General features: G+C 54.3%; 9 protein-coding genes across 9 annotated transcripts; 3 read left to right on the forward strand and 6 right to left on the reverse strand.

Moving 5' to 3' along the window:
* The first annotated feature begins 77 nt into the window (after window positions 1-77).
* On the forward strand, window positions 78-2,324 carry BO80DRAFT_402609 (uncharacterized protein). Its single transcript, XM_025717614.1, has 2 exons — window positions 78-368; window positions 426-2,324. Exons 1-2 carry the CDS (start codon window positions 248-250, stop codon window positions 2,159-2,161), a joined length of 1,857 nt encoding a protein of 618 aa, XP_025577213.1. The 5' UTR covers window positions 78-247; the 3' UTR covers window positions 2,162-2,324.
* Window positions 2,325-2,429: 105 nt separating this feature from the next.
* On the reverse strand, window positions 2,430-4,001 carry BO80DRAFT_19938 (DUF4419 domain-containing protein). Its single transcript, XM_025714191.1, has one exon. It carries the CDS (start codon window positions 3,750-3,752, stop codon window positions 2,685-2,687), a length of 1,068 nt encoding a protein of 355 aa, XP_025577214.1. The 5' UTR covers window positions 3,753-4,001; the 3' UTR covers window positions 2,430-2,684.
* A 163-nt stretch (window positions 4,002-4,164) lies between these two features.
* Window positions 4,165-4,632, reverse strand: BO80DRAFT_443139 (DinB family protein; the record flags this gene model as incomplete). The annotated part of the gene is made up of 1 exon (XM_025721325.1): window positions 4,165-4,632. The coding sequence occupies one exon, from the start codon at window positions 4,630-4,632 to the stop codon at window positions 4,165-4,167; it is 468 nt and encodes a 155-aa protein (XP_025577215.1).
* Window positions 4,633-4,896: 264 nt separating this feature from the next.
* On the forward strand, window positions 4,897-6,467 carry BO80DRAFT_443140 (allophanate hydrolase; the record flags this gene model as incomplete). The annotated part of the gene is made up of 2 exons (XM_025721326.1): window positions 4,897-4,905; window positions 4,971-6,467. The coding sequence occupies 2 exons, from the start codon at window positions 4,897-4,899 to the stop codon at window positions 6,465-6,467; spliced, it is 1,506 nt and encodes a 501-aa protein (XP_025577216.1).
* Window positions 6,468-6,774: 307 nt separating this feature from the next.
* On the reverse strand, window positions 6,775-8,568 carry BO80DRAFT_19943 (protein kinase domain-containing protein). Its single transcript, XM_025714193.1, has one exon. The coding sequence runs from the start codon at window positions 8,321-8,323 to the stop codon at window positions 7,082-7,084; it is 1,242 nt and encodes a 413-aa protein (XP_025577217.1). The 5' UTR covers window positions 8,324-8,568; the 3' UTR covers window positions 6,775-7,081.
* A 1,927-nt stretch (window positions 8,569-10,495) lies between these two features.
* BO80DRAFT_19931 (SRPBCC domain-containing protein) lies at window positions 10,496-11,271 on the reverse strand. Its single transcript, XM_025714189.1, has one exon. The coding sequence runs from the start codon at window positions 11,150-11,152 to the stop codon at window positions 10,520-10,522; it is 633 nt and encodes a 210-aa protein (XP_025577218.1). The 5' UTR covers window positions 11,153-11,271; the 3' UTR covers window positions 10,496-10,519.
* Window positions 11,272-11,819: 548 nt separating this feature from the next.
* Window positions 11,820-13,154, forward strand: pgxC (putative extracellular exo-polygalacturonase; the record flags this gene model as incomplete). Its single annotated transcript, XM_025720815.1, has 1 exon — window positions 11,820-13,154. One exon carries the CDS (start codon window positions 11,820-11,822, stop codon window positions 13,152-13,154), a length of 1,335 nt encoding a protein of 444 aa, XP_025577219.1.
* Window positions 13,155-13,604: 450 nt separating this feature from the next.
* On the reverse strand, window positions 13,605-13,989 carry BO80DRAFT_443144 (uncharacterized protein; the record flags this gene model as incomplete). The annotated part of the gene is made up of 2 exons (XM_025721327.1): window positions 13,605-13,725; window positions 13,859-13,989. 2 exons carry the CDS (start codon window positions 13,987-13,989, stop codon window positions 13,605-13,607), a joined length of 252 nt encoding a protein of 83 aa, XP_025577220.1.
* A 1,183-nt stretch (window positions 13,990-15,172) lies between these two features.
* On the reverse strand, window positions 15,173-16,793 carry BO80DRAFT_402628 (uncharacterized protein; the record flags this gene model as incomplete). Its single annotated transcript, XM_025717615.1, has 6 exons — window positions 16,544-16,793; window positions 16,451-16,487; window positions 16,324-16,391; window positions 15,888-16,261; window positions 15,766-15,833; window positions 15,173-15,672 (listed from the first exon to the last, which is right to left on the reverse strand). The coding sequence occupies exons 1-6, from the start codon at window positions 16,670-16,672 to the stop codon at window positions 15,173-15,175; spliced, it is 1,176 nt and encodes a 391-aa protein (XP_025577221.1). The 5' UTR covers window positions 16,673-16,793.
* Window positions 16,794-17,122: the final 329 nt, after the last annotated feature.

Raw genomic sequence — 17,122 nt, forward strand, 5'->3', positions numbered from 1 at the left:
ACCAAGCGGACCCGGGGGGGGGGGGGGGGATAATGCAGGGGAAGACGGAGAAGAAGGTGGGCGGAGCTGCAGACAGACGATCGTCCCGCGAGCATCGCTTTCTTCGTTCCTCCATCTTCCATCTCCGCTTCCACCAATTCTCATGCGACCCGCCCAACCATGACTCGATCTGCCAAGGTCCTCTCATTCACATCCCAGAAAGGCTAAGCATTTGCAGTCCTTGGTCTTCTAGACCGTTGCATATACAATGGCGTCGCGATCGGCCCTCGCCCGATTCCCGCTCGCAAAGTCCATCGCCAAATGCTTCCCCGGCCACTTCAGACGGAGGAACACCAGAAGACCGGAAATTGTCAGTGAGGAACTATGTGGTGAGTCTTGATTAATGGTTCCTATTAAGACATTGGCCTGATGACTGGATTGCTTAGATCATGCTCTGCAGCGCCTGTCGCCCTTCCTCCTCCGCAATCGTCCCGTTGACATCCTCGACCTGTGGCCGGGAGCTGGCCTCTGGTCATCCAAGATAAACCGTCTTCTCCAACCGCGAAGCCACCTTCTTGTCGAGCCCGAGCTGGAGCTCTTCCGACCTCTGCTGGATCCTCTGGCCCAAAGCCATCCCTCCTACAAAATGCTCTCCATGGACATTTTCCCCATCAACGATTGGAGACCTGTGCTCATGGAGCATTTCCCAGAGCAAGGCCCGGACAACTGCAGCCGGACCGGGCCCCTGCCGCAGAATGACACCCTCCTGGTGCTGGCTAATATGCCCACCAGCACCTCCGAGAAAGATCATTTCACCGCCGGCCGATGGCTGCAGATGTTCATGGAAACATGCATGCAGCAGACGGGACTGCACGCCTACGGAAGTGTCCGATTGCTGGCGACGCTCCCTTCCAACGAAGCACAAACCCTCCTCCCCCGCTACGTGGTCGAGCGCAGACGGGTGGCGCTATGGACCGAAAACGTCGCGTTGCATGCCTTCGAAGTCGCCGCGCCGGCAGAAGAGAGATTCTGGGTGAACCACAAGGGATTCAACGTCGCGACAAGGAACGCCGCCCGCGTCGCGGAGAGAGCCGCCGAGAACAACATCATTACGCCCCCAGGCAGAGAAGTCGCGCCGCTGCTCCCAGCCCCCGAGAGTCCCGATCCTGGCCGAAAACCCACGCCCTATACCCCGCGCATTCGCACTACCCTTCACGACCGATTATGGGACGACATCCAGGCTCTGGAAACGATGACCCGGACCTCTCCGGGCTACGCCGATGCCAAAAAGAAGCGCAACCGCGCGCAGACCCGTCTCAACCGAGACAATCGACAAGCCTACTTCCTCCAACAAATGGTCGACCGGTCGCGAGAAATCGATGCCCACTACGACGCCCTATCCCGAGCTGCAGCCGATCCCAACACCAACTCAACCACCTTACAGCCCATCCTAGACAAGATCACCGCACTCCGCACCGCCATCGCCGCCGAGGCGCAAGAAAACCCCGACCTGCCCAAACACTTCCCACCCCTCTACGACAGCCACCGCGCCTCCCTCCGCGGCGACCAGAACTTCGACGACGCGCTTCTCGCCTGGGACCGTCGCCCCTTCGAGCCCTTACACATCCAACCCGACGAATTCTACCCATCCGGCGTCGACCGCACCATCATCTACTTCGAAGCGAACCCACACTCCCCCGCCATCCAAAAAATCAACACCCTCGACCCCTCAGACCGCAGCAACGCCATCCGCCTCTTCGAAAACCTCACCCTCTCCCTCGGCCGCGGCCGCGAAGCCATCTCCGCCGCCGAAGTCTTCAACCTCATCTTCCCCGGCCGTCCCACCAACGACATCGTCAAAGCCATCCCCAGTCTCGCCGAATACGCCACCAAAACACCCAAACCGGACTTCGACCACCTCCCCAAAACCGTCCACGGCGAACCCCGTCCCGGCACCGATGTCCCAGACCCAGCGATCAGTTTCCAAGAGAACCTCGACTACGATCTCAGCGACGTCCGGGTCCATATCCTCTCTACCTCGACCATCTGGGATATCTGCGTCGAGTATCAGCGGACGGGCGTCCCGTTGTCTAGTGTCCAGTTGAATCGCGTGTTTGGGGGGACCTTGACGTCGTATAAGATGGGGGTGCATCGCGAGAATGGCAAGCAGAGACTTCATTGATTATGTATACTATGGATGATGATATGTAAACTTAATTGGGCCAGTCGGTATTTAGAGATAGACTCTTCCCTTGTGAATTGGGATTGGATATAGATTTGGATAGAGGAATACGAGAAGGAAGACTACTCTATGCTCATCTTGCGACTAGTGCTTTAGCGCGACGAGCTAAACTTTATTCTATGGTTATATCCAGTAGAGACAATGTGGTAGGTAGATGGTTAGTGCATGCCGATTGAGTGGTATCAAGAGATCTCTATATTACGGATACTGTGTCTGAGGGAACAAGTCCTATACTACGTTTTAAAGTGCTATTGTCCCTAATTCTAGCTAGTACGGCCGTGGCTCAGTGCCTTCAACTTCATTCCAGAGCAGTATGGAACAGAACAAGGATAGAATGAGAAGCACTGCTCGTCGATTCATCCGACATGAATAATACTTTCAACTTGGTGACCATGTTTCAAGCTCGTGTGAGCACCAGGAAGTACATCATACGTATAGTCCCATTTCACCATCCTATGAATCCTCATTGTTCACCATCCTTTTCTTTGAACATCCACCATCCCGAGTAGGGCTGAATGGAGTCCCGAGATTGGTTCGAGTTCGAGTCCGTCGCTTCGATTCCCACCGAGCCCGCCACCATCCGAGTACGCATCGAGACACAATTGTCAATGAGGTTGACGGGAACACTGACCATACCGCTTGGGATTCTGTCCGTGTCAATCGATATATATTCCCCATCCAGCCCATCGGACTCTTGACGAGGTTCACCATCTTCATTCCAGAAGCAAAACGCGGTAATCCACCCGGAGAGAGTGCTTGAACCACTGCCGAATTCATGATGCACGCAGCTGTTCCAGAATTTGCCGAGCTCCGGAGAGTCCGGTTGATCGAACGACGCCACGAAATTCTCCAGAATAGGCTCAAGGAGGCTTGCGAAGCGTGCCGGCTCGGTGCCTAACGATGGGAGTCTCTCGAGTTTCGCCCGCAGCGTGACCCAGTCCTCCCGCTCGCCCAGTAAGGTCACTGTTGGGATGCCACACAGCAAACACATGGTGTAGGAGAAGTATTTCTGGAACGTGCCCATCATCAGGACGGCGGCCACGATCTCATCGGATTGCGTGGTCGTGGTGAAGGAGGGCATGATCCAGGCATGTAGCTCCGGGTCCACGATGCTTTCTTTGATCAAGTTGGTCATTTGGATCGCCAGTAATCCCACATTGACAGTGTGGATGGACCCTCCGGCTCTGACCTCCAGTTCTTTTTGGCCTTGGTGCGTGACGAACTGCGAACGAAGGTCTTCGGCATGGGCGTTGATGTAGAAACTTAGTTGCACTAGGATGGCGCACCAAATGTCATCGGGTCGTAGGACTAGATGATGGTGATGGGAATAGGCCTTCCACACGGCGCGAATGAACCCGTTCTCATCTGGGGTAATATGACGGGATGGCTCGGGGAATGAGCTCTGCAGGACCCCGGCACTCTGTTCGAAGAGCTTGGGACATGCTTGTTGGAACATCTCCTCGGCGTTGGCCGCTTTGGTGGCGGCCCAACGCTCTGGAGAGACATTGGAAGTTTTGAGCGTGACTGGCATGGGTGCTGGATGAGAAGTAGTGGGAAGATGGATAGAAAGAAATGCAAAGGAGATTCGGGGTGGAATTTATATGGGAAGGGGAGAACCACAAAGGGAAGGAGGGGGTCCAGGGGAGGTCGGATGATCGACGGGCGGTGGATTGGCAACACGGCTGGTATCGATTATACGCCCATGCCAGTGAGACTATCACCATCGACACCCACGGAGCCATCCCCACATATCAAGTAGCCACTAACCGCTTCCTTGGAGAAACTGAGACGAAAACTTGCACGACCTCATCCAGATGGAACCACCACTAGGAGCTTGCCGATAGGCCCCATCCATAACGAACTCCAACACTAGAAACAAACAAGTGAGATATCCATTCCATAGTCAAATACAGCCCCAATTCGACCTCCACCCCATAGCTCCATCACACCCTCTCCCCTAAAAACACACCAAAGTCCATCTCCGGGGGACAAACCCCAAACCCAAAGAACATCTGCGCGACCCACCCCCGATGATACATCTTATGCGTCACGACATGCAGAAACATCTCTCCGCGGGCCATTTCCGCCTGGGTCCCATTCACATACGTGAACTTGCCCTTCACACTCAGACTCTTTTCATCCTGCTGTCCCGCCCAATCGATATACCACTGGTTGAGTTCCATCTGGTGGTGGATGAGATCAGGGAAGTTCGGGCAGAGGAGGCCGCGCCGGTGGGTGAAGCCATGGGGTGTGGAGAGGAGATGGGCGCGCCAGATCAGGTCCACTTGGTGGTTGTGGTTGAGGGTGCCGAGGAGGGTGTCGAAGAGGGTGGTTTGGATGGCGTGGAAGAGGACTTGGTCGGCCCAGTGGTTGTGTTTGGCGAGGGTGAGGGCGGTGCTGGTGGTGAGCATGGTGAGACGTTTGGGTGGTGGGCGGATAGATAGCGGGATATATGGAAGGAAAGGAATAGGGTGGAAGGGATAGATAGGGTGGTTGTGTCGGTGATGCAACTTATCTCTTTATATCGGGTCCTATGAGCCTAGTATGCCATGAGTTTGGGTCTTATATTGTATATTTGGTTTCTTTTGGGTGCAGAGAGTTGATGTGGTAAGTAGATAGGCACATGAATGTGAGGAGCGGCGGCGATTGGAGCGGGGATCGGTGCTAATGCCTGCATGGAATTCGTAGGAGATAAGTAGTGACACCCCCGCACTCTCGTCTGTAGATATCACTACAACTAGGGGGAAAGTATCTTGATAACATCGATGTCACCGGGTTTTGTACCACCGCCGCGTGTCCGGCTTTTGGCGCAGAGCGAGGAGTAGCAACCAGCGACTCGACCGTGGTGGCACAGCTCAAGGCGCAAGGTGCTATTGTGCTGGGAAAGACGAATCTGGATCAGTTTGCGACGGGCTTGGCGGGGACGCGCTCGCCATATGGCGCGGTTCAAAACCCGTTTGATGGGAATCGCGTGAGCGGTGGCAGTAGTTCCGGAAGTGGTGTAGTGGTGAGTCAGGGACTGGTGCCTTTTGCGTTGGGGACCGACACGGCGGGCTCGGGGAGAGTGCCAGCAGGGTTCAATAACGTGGTAGGGCTCAAGCCGACGAGGGGCGCGCTGAGTACATCCGGGGTAGTGCCGGCCTGCAGGTCGCTGGATTGTGTATCGATCGTTGCGCTCACGCTGGATGATGCAGAGACGGTGTTACGGCTGGTGGAAGAACCGGATGGGCAGGATGCGTACTCGAGGTCCAGGCCGGAGCAGCCTGTCAACCGATTCGGAAGCCAGCAGCCTGTGCTGGACATCTGCCACAGTCCGCTCTTCGCCTTGGCCAGTCTGCTCTATGAGGGGCCCTGGGTCGCGGAGCGGTATGCAGCGATTGAACCCTTCCTGAAGAGCAAGCACGCCCAGGAAATGGACCCCGTCGTCCGAGGCATCATTCTTCAAGCCGAGCGATTCTCGGCTGTGGACGTATTCCAGAACGAATATCGCCGACAAGAGCTCGCCAGTCAGATTAGACGCCTCGTGGCCAGGTTCGATGCGACCTTGGTGCCCACGACTCCGACGTTCCCTACCATCCAGGAGCTCCAGGTCGAGCCGGTTCTGGCAAACAGTCGGCTCGGCAGGTACTCAAATTTTGTGAACTTGATGGATTGGTCTGCCCTGGCAATTCCCGCAGGGTTCCGGGCCGATGGACTTCCGTTTGGGATCACGCTGCTCGGGGAAGCTTGGAAGGAGCCCCAACTGCTTGGATTCGGCCGGCAGTGGCTTGCAGATGCGCCGCGCTTGCTGGGGGCTACAAAGAGGTCTTATCGAGAGGAGCGGGTGCCCCCGGATGCTATGGTCGAACCCGAGGCGATGCAACTGGCGGTGGTGGGAGCGCATCTCTCCGGATTGCCCCTCAATAAGGATTTGGTGATGCGCGAGGCCAAACTGGTGGCCACGACCAAAACAGCTCCATGTTACCGATTGTTTGCGCTGCAGACCGGATCCTCAATCCCGAAACCAGGGCTCAAGCGGGTGAGCGATGCAGGCGCCTCGATTGAGGTGGAAGTCTGGGAATTGCCCCTCCAGAAGGTGGGAGGGTTCCTCGCCACCGTTCCATCGCCATTGGGCATTGGGTCCGTTGAGCTGCAAGATAGTCGCTGGGTGCAGGGCTTCATTTGTGAACCAGTCGGTCTCGCCGATGCAAAAGACATCACCCGGTTTGGTGGGTGGAGAAACTATGTGCAATCCTCACGCGGCTAGAATTTCCTTTTTGTCTGGGCTTATCCAGAGACCAGACATCAATGTCTGTTCATCCATTGATTTTTCAATCCGATCTCCGCTAAGGTCAAGAGTCCTGCCAAGATCGCACTTGCAAAAGGCTCGGGGCTTTCGCCATGTCCTCGATAATGATCCCAACCAATAAACCAGCTCATTCAAGGCGCCGTCTCTCACATTACCCCTGGCGCTTTGTCCTGCGCACACTAAGGAGGTGGATCTGGTCCCTGAGTGGTACTACTCTAGTCCGCTGTAGCTCGGACTGATAAGGGAACCAAAGTGGGTCAGGTCGTATTTTCCACATGGTCAGATGTAACCCAATCCAAACCAAAATAATCAATCAATTCACTGTATCTGGTTTCGTTTGCACATCTATCTAACGGGTATCTTTAAGGTTCATATAGAATAAAAATAACAAAGGGAGAAAGGGAAACAAAGAGAAAGAGGACATGAGCAGCAGACGGTGCCTGGCAAATTAGTAAGTGGGGGTAAGGAAAGTTAAAAAGAGTAAGCAAGTCAAAAGATAAGAGAAGATTAAAAGGAGATAGTCTGAGATAAGCAGACAGGATGATAACGAATGGCAACCGCGCAGCTCCAAGTTAGATCGCGATAGACTGGACGAGCGTCACCCACTCATCCGGCTTGATGCGCTGGCTTGGGTCTTTGGCAATGGCCGGTTTGATGATCTGCTCGACGATCCCGTTGCGAGGGACGCGCGATCCGTTCGGCCCGGAGCGGGCAAACTCAATCACGCGGTGGCCTTCACGGGCCATCGCTAGTCGTTGGATGTGGCTGGTCCCCGGATACAGAAGCAAGTCACCCGTAGCGGCAGCCAGGAGAGTAACGGCGAGAGAGAAGACGTCGGATTCGGGGGTGGGCGCTACATCCGGGGACGTTAAGGATGAGACGGACAACAGCTCGGGGGCTGTAAATGGTGGTGTTAGGGCTGTCAGCGCTGTCCCCATGCTCTCTTCGGGAGAGGAGGCACTGGCGATGGGATGAGCCGAGGAAAAGTCGGCGAACAGCGGCTCGTAGGGGAAGTGGTCAGATTCCGCATCGTCGCTGCTGGAACGTGCACGTAGCAAGATGTTGTGCGGCTTGATGTCACCGTGCACCATCCGGGGCCCGTCGTGGAGCCAGGACAGTCCAGTGATGAGCTTCTTGGCAAGATCGTGCCACTGGGCCATGCCTTGGATGGGCTCGAACATGGTCCTGGTGGTCCGATTCTTCAGGGCCGTGGCGGCCTTCTCTTCGATATACGTCGAGAGCGCCAACGGGACCGCGGACATGACGATTGAGTGGGAGTCCGCGATATACCCCTGGAAGGGAACGACATGGTTCTCAGACCCGGCCACGCGGCTGACTCGCGTCAGTGCCAGCGCTTCCGCATCCAACACCGAGTTGGCATCCCGCCTTGCGGGGGATTTGACCGCCACGGTGTGGGCCTTGACAGCTGGAGAGCTGGGAGGCGTGAGCGGATAAGCGTTCGAAGGCTGACAAGGCGAGGCTTTGTAGACCACACTCCAGACCCCGCGACCAAACTCAAGGGGACGGCCTCTAGCGTCACAGTGGTACTCTAACTCATCTGTGAACGAGTCAAAGGTGGACACGGCCCGGTCCTCCACAGGAACATCTTTGAAGTTGCCTTCAACTGGAGACAGAAACGGACTGGAGCTGCCGGAATAAATGGTGGCAACACTGCCTGACAGACTGTCATCATCCTCCACCGTTGGGGTTACTGGAGGAGTCAACCCGGGCACCACTAGATGAAGCGGCATCTGGGAGTCGCTATCATGTTGAATGCGCACCGATAGCGGGAAAGGCATATTTTTGGCAGCCATGCTGGATGGTGCTGGAGAATTTGCCGCCGGTGAGAGTTCTGGGGAGACAGATAGCGGGGGAGGCAAGACTTTAGATCAACGCCGCAGTCGGTCTTCAGCGCCGAAAAGCCCGGAATCTCCGGTCAAGACAAGAGCGATAAGAGGAAGTCACTGTATCGCGGAGGCGTCTGCCCCGGTGACTAGTTGCGCAATGCTGGAGGAGTAGGAAGACGCAGCAGACAGCCTTAAAAGCAGGATTATACTCCGTAGCCGATGACAAGTCAATTGGTGGCAAGGCAGTGGAGATGACGTCGGCACCGGAGTTGAGGCCGGATGGCGCTGGCGGCTCGACTATTGGTTGGCAAAGGTACAAGAAGAATAGGACAGAAGGTATTGCAACAGATTCATCGTTGAGCAAAATAGAGTGAGGGAAGATGCGACGAGACGGAGGGAGAAAAAAATTCGGGATGGAGCAGAGTCTCGACCCAGCGAATTTAAAAAGAGAATTAATTAAACGTCGAGGGGACGGCGAGGAGGAGACTGGATAGATCGACAAAAGGGCGATAGCTTAATTGCTGGCGAGGAACCGTGGGTGATTACAGCAAACCGTCGCAGGTAACCGTGACATGCAAATAGTTCCACCCGCCGGCGCGATTCTTGTCGACGAGTCCTCGTAGTCCCACCGCCATCCTCGGAGATGGACCTTCCTCGGATCCTGCATTTTCCCTGCTGACGACGGAAGAGGGCGGGATGAAACGCCTCCCAGGTTTCCCCCCTTCTAACCTTAACGAGAGTGGGAGACATGAACCCGGGGTAAGTTGATCAAAATCGAGGCAGAAGAAAGAGAGGCCCCCGATGCTGATCGCGAGGAGAGTTGCAAGTTTGGCAACCTCTGCATTTTCCCAAGCAGGTCCCCCCAGCACGGACACTATCCCTGATTGAGCGCTAGTTTCCCACGCCTTTTGCGCAAAGTGGCTCTCCGGTTGGCCCAATGCGGCAAGCCGGTGGGACCAGTCGGGCCCTCGAACCTCGAATTTCGTGCAGTTTGGCTGGTTGTTCCCCGCCGTCCCGAACACTTTGGCGCCATTTCACGGCCACTCCTGGGGGGTTTTCGGGCACAAACGGCTGTCACCCTCCCCTCCGTGTGTTTTCTTCGCAATAACCATAAAGCATCCTTGTTTTGGGTGACTCCACTGTTAAAGTGATGACGAAGACTGTGAAAAGTGTGACACACTACCGTTGCAGGGATGGCAATCCCAGGTTGAGTGATCGAGTGCTGTAACTAGTTAGTTAGTTACTGAGTGCTGATGAGTCAATGCAGGGAGCCCAGGCAGTCCGAATCGATCTTATCGCAACAACCCCGATGGAACCTGGTGGGCTGGGGCTATGCAGGCCATCCTCTTCCTCCCTGCGCAGTCCTGCAGGCGCCCTGATGCTTCATGCTTTGTGTATCAATTTACGGATACTCCGTCTTGACCTGACCCCGTCCGTACAGGGAAGGACTACCGAAAATTCGAAACTTCCACCCGTTCGCTGGCGGAGGATGACCACCAAAGACTGCAGCTAAGAGAGCCGAGGACGTAACCCTCGGACGGGGCCCTCAACCAATCCCCACCCCCACGTGGGTCCAATCTGCCAGGGAAATTGGCTGCCATTAAACCGCCTCCACTCTGCATAGGACCTCCTACCCAACAAAGGAGCGCTTCGTTAGTCAACTCACTATTGATCACCACTCGCTATCGTAATTCTCTGCATATAACTAGGGACTGGGACCGGGCTGGACGCGTAGCGTAGCGTGATGGAGTCGTCGTCTGCTCCTCGGGTGTTCGCTTTCCATCCAGCTCCACTGCTGAAGGGCAGTGGAAATTGTCTCATAACTGATATTTCACATTCGGATCTGTCCAACAGGAATGTACGGAACCTCAAGTACGGAAAATGGGGCACAAAGACCTATCCAGCGCGACGGATACTCCATAGATCGCTCTGGAATACACATCTCGCCGTGCCAAGCGCGCACGGAACCGGCGCTAATTGTGGCTGTAAGGCTGGTGGTCTCGGAACTCCGTGGTCCCTGGCCACAGCCAGCACCGAGTCGCGGACGATGACAATTGTAATGCACCAACGCATGCAGCAGGGCCTGCCCAACCGGTCGAGCAAGGAGGTCATTTAAGCTCGTATGTTATGTATGTACTATCCGAAGGGAGGTGCGAGCCTAGTTCATCCCCGCGTCTTGTTCTCGACGTACTCTTTCAGATCCTGCACCCACAGGTCAAAGCATTCCGCTAGCCGCGTCCCGTACATCCAACGAACCACATATGCCAGAGCCCCAACCTGTGCTTCCCAGTTGCGCACTTCAGTCATCCGCCTCACCTGTCCGTCTGCGCCTGGAACCTCGACCTCAGAAAGTTCGTGAACCCTTTCTGCCGTCAGAAGTGAGGCCATGATGCGCCCCTGAGCTGGCGCATCGTTGACCCACACAATCCGGCCGAGGTTCCTGCTGGAGGTGGGAGGACTTCGCTCAGCCACGGTCAACATCGCCTCTTGATTTGGCTGTGACTGGGAAGAAGTCGGGTTCATATTCACGTGGAATGTCATCTTCGTCCCCATTTGGAGGATGGGGGAGACATTCTGCGTGGCATCGGATTCGGGCTGCTGGCGGATAGTCACTGCGGGCACAAATTTGTTCCATGCTGACCAGGTTGAGGTATCCACCAGAGTATCCCAGACATCTTGTAATGGGGCGTCGATTAGCGTGACGCTCTCGAGGTGCACGACTGCATCTGACGCGGCGATATTGGGCGTTGGGTTGGACGCGAGCGATGCCTTGGTGGAGGGTGAACCAGTAGCCATTTCCGGATAAAGGGGGCGATTTGCCGGGACTCAATGTGAGACGAAAAATACCAATAGACTTCACTCGATAGCACGGAGTAGAGCTTGAAGGGAGCTATGACATCGGTTGAAATGGCAGAAGGCAGCCTGGCGGCTGACAGGAGAGGCTCCTCCACGAAGCCTCCCGAGCTCCACCGCCATGTGACCCCGGATAAACTCCACCCCTGAGAGTGGAAGTATACTACTTTCTCGCTCAGTTCATCCAAACAATGGCATCATCATCGGTTCCTTTACGTCTCCTCCTCATCACCCAGAGAGTCATCGCATCTTTGCTCACGGGATGATCGGGGAAATCAGGCTAACCATTGACGAGGCTAGTTCTCCGCACTCCGCGCCTGGCAAGGTTTCTCCACCAATACCAGGCTCAATCCTCACTTCATTCATGATGATGCCGATCAATTCCCGCACAGACACGGTCTTCTTTCGGAAATTCTCCGTTTTATTGATCTATGACGATTGCAAATCTCCGAACGCCATCAGTTATGCTTAACCGTCTGCTTTGAAGACTTCAAATGCTGAAACAGGGAGGAGAGCAATTCTCATGCCGGGGGTATAAGTAAGGGTCGATGCATGCTAATATTGGCTCGAAAGTAACTGTGAAGAAGCTTTTACACGCGCATATCTGGCCATGTCTATCTTCCGGGCAACTTTAGTACTCCTCCTTTCCGCGTCTGCGTCCATAGTTCGTGGGGTCCCCCACTCCCCCAGAACAACACAATCCCGAACCCAGCAATGCGTGATTCCTTCAAAGTACAACACATCCAATGGACTGGCCGACGACTCGCCTGCAGTCTCCCAAGCCTTTGCGCAATGCGCAACTGACTCCGTTATCGTTTTCGAGGAGGGTATCAGCTATAATATCTTCCATCCAATTAAAGCGACCAACCTCAGTAACGTGGAGATCCGCATGCACGGCAATTTACACCTACCACAGAACATCACTGCTGTGCAAAACATTGTCAATGGTGGTAGTTCGATATGGTTTACCTTCGAGGGCCCCCAAGTGGACTGGATTGGGCCCGAAAACGTGAACCATGGCTGGATCGAGTCGCACGGACAGCCATGGTGGGATGCGAACCCTGCCAATGGGACGGGAATCGATGGACGTCCACATCTCCTGAGCCTTAAGACAAGCCAAGCCACTGTGAAGTACTTCAGGTCTAGAAAGCCGATCGCATGGAACTTTAAGCTGTACGGGCAAGACATTACGGTCAGCCATGCCATCATCGACGCTACCTCGACAGGCAGTTTTCCATTCAACACGGATGGTTTCGATGTCGAGGGCACCAATATCCAGATAACCGACAGTATCGTGTACAACGGCGATGATGCGATTGCCGTAGCCTCGGGATCGCACGATATACTCTTCACCAGAAACACCATTGGGTACCAGACTCATGGCATGAGCATTGGTTCGCTGGGAGAGGATGCGTCCGAATTTGCTAATGTCACCAACATCCGCTTCGAAGATGTCACTGTTATTGACGGTCTCTACGCGGCGCGTTTCAAGTCATGGAGCGGAGGGCAAGGACTCGTCAAGAATGTCACCTGGAATAACATCCGAGTCTACAACGTGACGTTCCCGATCTATGTCACTCAAAGCTATACAGACCAAGGAGCCTCCAGCTCTAGCACTGTCAATGCCAGTTCAGCAGTGATGATGGAAGACTTCACATGGTCTGACTTTTCTGGATCGATCAATACATATCAGCCCGGGGACGGCTCTTGCGTGTCGGACCCCTGCTGGTACAATGTTGGACTGCCCAACTTGAAGCATACTGAAGCCCTCATCCTCGAGTGCCATACAACTCAGTCTTGCTCTGACTTTGTAACGGCCAACCTCCAGCTATACCCACAAAGCTTGGAACCGGCGAGCGTGATCTGCATGGATGCAACCGCGGCCCTCAACGCTGAGCTTGGCTTTGAATGTAGAAATGGGACTTACGATCCATTAACCAATTGAGGTCGAGACGTCGCCGACAAGGAAGCTACGCCTGCCGCATCTGCGCGGCCAGGAAGGGACGCCCTGAGACAACCCTGCAGCAACAGCCTTCAGAGCCTTTCGACCTTCGGTTCTAGTCATATCCAACCACTGCTTGTAGCGTCTATCATTCATTCAACCAGTCCACTCGTTTGGTATCGAAGAATCTGTCATTCACTATCAATATACTTCATTTCCTCGCCTTATGTCACAACCTCTCAACTGTGCCTCAAAGTACCAGCCATTCCCCTGTTTCTACGTCTATCGACCCGGCTACCTGGTCGTCCCTCTGATCCCTCTCGACGAGCTGCCGTGGTGGATCCAAGTCGGCGATTTCAATTGGACCGATAGCGCTCTGTACGAGTCTATGCTCCCTGCCAGCTTCAATTGCTTTCCGCGAATAGGCGAATACGACGTCGTCTGCCACCACTGCTACGCCCCCGTGGACAGTTTCCACCGAAGCGTATCCGAGCGAAGTAACAGCAACGCCTCTTCGCACGCCTCCAACGCTCCCAAGGGGCTTGCGGCTGCGGTTTCCTCGAAGAAAGCAGTGCTAGACCACCCGTACATACTTAAGCAACCTCCGTTCGAGGCGAGCTTTAATACCAGCCCATTTGTGGGAATGTGCCTTTATAAATGCCCGATATTGCGGTCACTGTTTAGACTCCGACGGCCGCAGGACGCACAAACTGATAACCACGATGCTCATCAGGATGCTCGCCAGGATGCTCACCAGGATACTCACCAGGATGGCCAGGATAGCGATCAACATAATGTTCATCGTAGCGGCCATCATAGGGACCGTCATAATGGCCATACTGGAGACAATAATGATAACAATAACGGTGATCATAATAGTAGCCTTAGTCATCAGGGGCGACGAGGAACGCCTCGAGATATAGTGCGTGACGAAAATACTACTCCGCCCCTCGAGGACACCATGACCTTTACCATCGATATCGACAATAACAACAATACCTCCGCTGGAAACAATTTGATTCCGGACTCTGGGCGTTCCGATACCGTGCTTGGACGCCAGGTGGTGGCCCCTTCAATGCAGACAGAGATACAGCGCTCTGCAGCGTCGTCTCCTGGACCTGATGTCACTCGCCCAGCAAGTGATAGACACACAAGCTCCGAATCCACGCTGTGGGAAAACCCTAGAGCCGGGCCTATATTATTCTGCCCCAGGAGGAGACGTGTGAGGTTCGAGTGGCCAGCGGTGGGGCTTAGGCCTGTTAGACGCAGAACGGGTCCAGGTGCAAGGGTGATTGAGCGTTGAGAAGAAATGGGAAGGGAGAAGATTATATCATGTTGACACCTCGTCTGCAATCAGTGACTAGGCTTGGAGGATTTTAGATAGTTTAGGCTAGTGTTATTATCCCCGGAGAGAACGATAATGAAGACATGCCTTGACTTGAGGCAGAGATCTAACTCAACATAGTATACTCATTTTCCTGAATAGATCTGTAGCTAGCTCCCTCGAAGCCTTACCCACCCTTCCATGCTCCTAAGTATTGAATACAATCTCCTCAGAACCTCCAATCCACCACGATTGGCACACATGCATACATCATCAAACAGAAACCCTGCAAATCATCTTGAGTATATAGATAGCAGAAATGCGTGATATCGTGAGCGATGGATTAGCAGGGTTGGAAGGTATACCTGATATTCAACACCCTTGAACAAACACGACCAACTACCATACCGGACACCTGTAGCTACCATAGCCGTCTCCAAGAAGCAATGAAAGGAAGTATACAAGGGAGGTGCAGAAACATACCAGATATATTTCTATCTACGTGAATAAGGGATACTAGAAAGAAGAAAGAAAGGAGAATAGAAAGAGGAATAGAAATTCAGTCTAAACCCAACCCAACCCAACCCACCAAACCTAGCCATACCAAAACTATACCATATCACATCCAATATATCCACCCCCCCCCCCCCCCCCCTCACCAACATAATTTAAACAGAAAGCAGAAAGGAATGTAAAGCTAAGCGCCTAACACCCAATACGGATGCATATGCTGCTGGTGATGATGTTCCGATTTCCTTTCCTCACCTCCCTCACCCACACCCCCCTCCATACTCGCCGTCCCAACTGAATACGAATCCCAGCGTAATTCCCTCATGATTTGAATCCCTTCTGTCTCGGGATGCGTAGACGTTGATCCGTCCCGGGTATGATTTTGATTCTGTTGCTGTTGTTGTTCATGACTATTGTGGTTGTTGTTGTTGTTGTGATTCGTGGAGCAATTCCCCGTAATACTCGCCACGTAACTGGTATTCGACGGGGCGAACGGATTGGCGGTGACAAAGTCGACGCCGCCCTTGGAGGGGGATTGTTTGTCGCGGTTGTAGGAGCTGCGCATGCGGGAGGGGATGAGATGCGGGCAGAAGCGGATGAGGAGGGGGCGGAGGGGGGGCAGACAGGCGCAGATGATGGCTACGTTGGATTCTACGAAGGACCAGGTTGCGGCGAGGCCGTTGCCTTCTGTTTTGTGGTTTGGGTGGTTAGTATTGGTGTATATAGGGCTTGGGGAGACAGGAGGGGAGAAGGGTGTGGGGGGGGAGGGAGGGGAAGTACCGGTAAAGTCGGGGGTTCGGATGAGTTCGATGATGGTGGTGAGACGGACGATACTGGTGGCGCAGACGCTATGGGAGATGGTTAGATGGGTTGGGATAGAAACAGGCGGAGGGTGGACGGACAAGAATCCTAGAGCAAAAATGACTAGAAGGGCTGCCTTTTGCCGTTTGGGGAGCCGGAGGCTGGCCAAGATGGGCAAAGGGAGAATGACGAGGATCAGGTCGGTGCTGATCTGGAGACCGGCATTCAGACACCAGACCACGCTGGCGGGCAGGCAAGTCCGTGGAAGGGAATGATCCCAGAAGGCTGCAATGGGAATGCAGAAGAGCAGCGTACTCAGGACCATCCACAGGCCCGAGATAATGACGAAGACCAAGGTGATGGTGAGGAGGATGCGATACGTCTTGGTCGGGAACAGACGGCGGTAGAGGAAGACCAGGGACAGTTTGGTCAAGGTCAGACTGAGATTGTATAATGGAATGGTGATCCAGAGGGCCTATGCAGCATGTTAGACTCCTGCATATCACCCAGGAATCAAATCACAGAGCTAGGTGATACCTTCAGCTGGTTGCGAATCTCATCGGGGCTGAGATCGGCCTGATTCTCTGCTAGGCCATTCTTGCTTTCTATGTACGAAGTCAACGGGAATTCTAGAGTCGACGCCAGCCACAAGGGAAGACCTTACCGATGACCAGAAAAACAAAGAAGACAATGTCCGTCGCCTAGAACTGGGGTTAGCGTTGCTGTTCCTGAATAAGATCATAAAAGCTAATCATACCAGGGACACCGCAATCAGCAGATCATCCCAGCCTGGCTTCCGCACGAGGTGAACTCGCGTATACAGCCGCAGCGCGACGGTGATACTCGCCAACGAGAGAAACGTGATTCCCACGGGCAAAGCATACATCCTGCAGTTTGACGGCGCCGAAAGCAACGAGCGCCAACATCGTTCGACTTCGGCTGGGGGTCTCGCTCCTCGACTACATCTTAACGGACGGCGAAGGTGCAGGATCACCCACACGGTGGCCAACTTGCTGCGGCGCAGGCAGGAGACTCGGCCGGAATCAATTGCGTCAAGGACCTGCCCGGGAAGTCAAACGCCCGCGGATCTGGGGAGATTCGCCCAGAGGTAGCCATAGGTAGCCACCACCACCACCAGCTTGCATCCACGGTTCGGTCCGCTGGGCATCTGGATCACCCCGTCGGTAACAGACGTTACATCGGAACATGGAGGGGGCTGGACTCGATGGAACCACATGGAAGACAGAAAAAATACTGCATTTTTTTTTCATTATGGCAATGGCATGTACAAAGCTTCGTAAGATATGGAAGGCAGATACATGGCAGGGGGAGAACT

This window comes from Aspergillus ibericus, assembly GCF_003184845.1.
Source record: "Aspergillus ibericus CBS 121593 unplaced genomic scaffold BO80scaffold_11, whole genome shotgun sequence".
Classification (NCBI taxonomy): Eukaryota; Fungi; Ascomycota; class Eurotiomycetes; order Eurotiales; family Aspergillaceae; genus Aspergillus; species Aspergillus ibericus.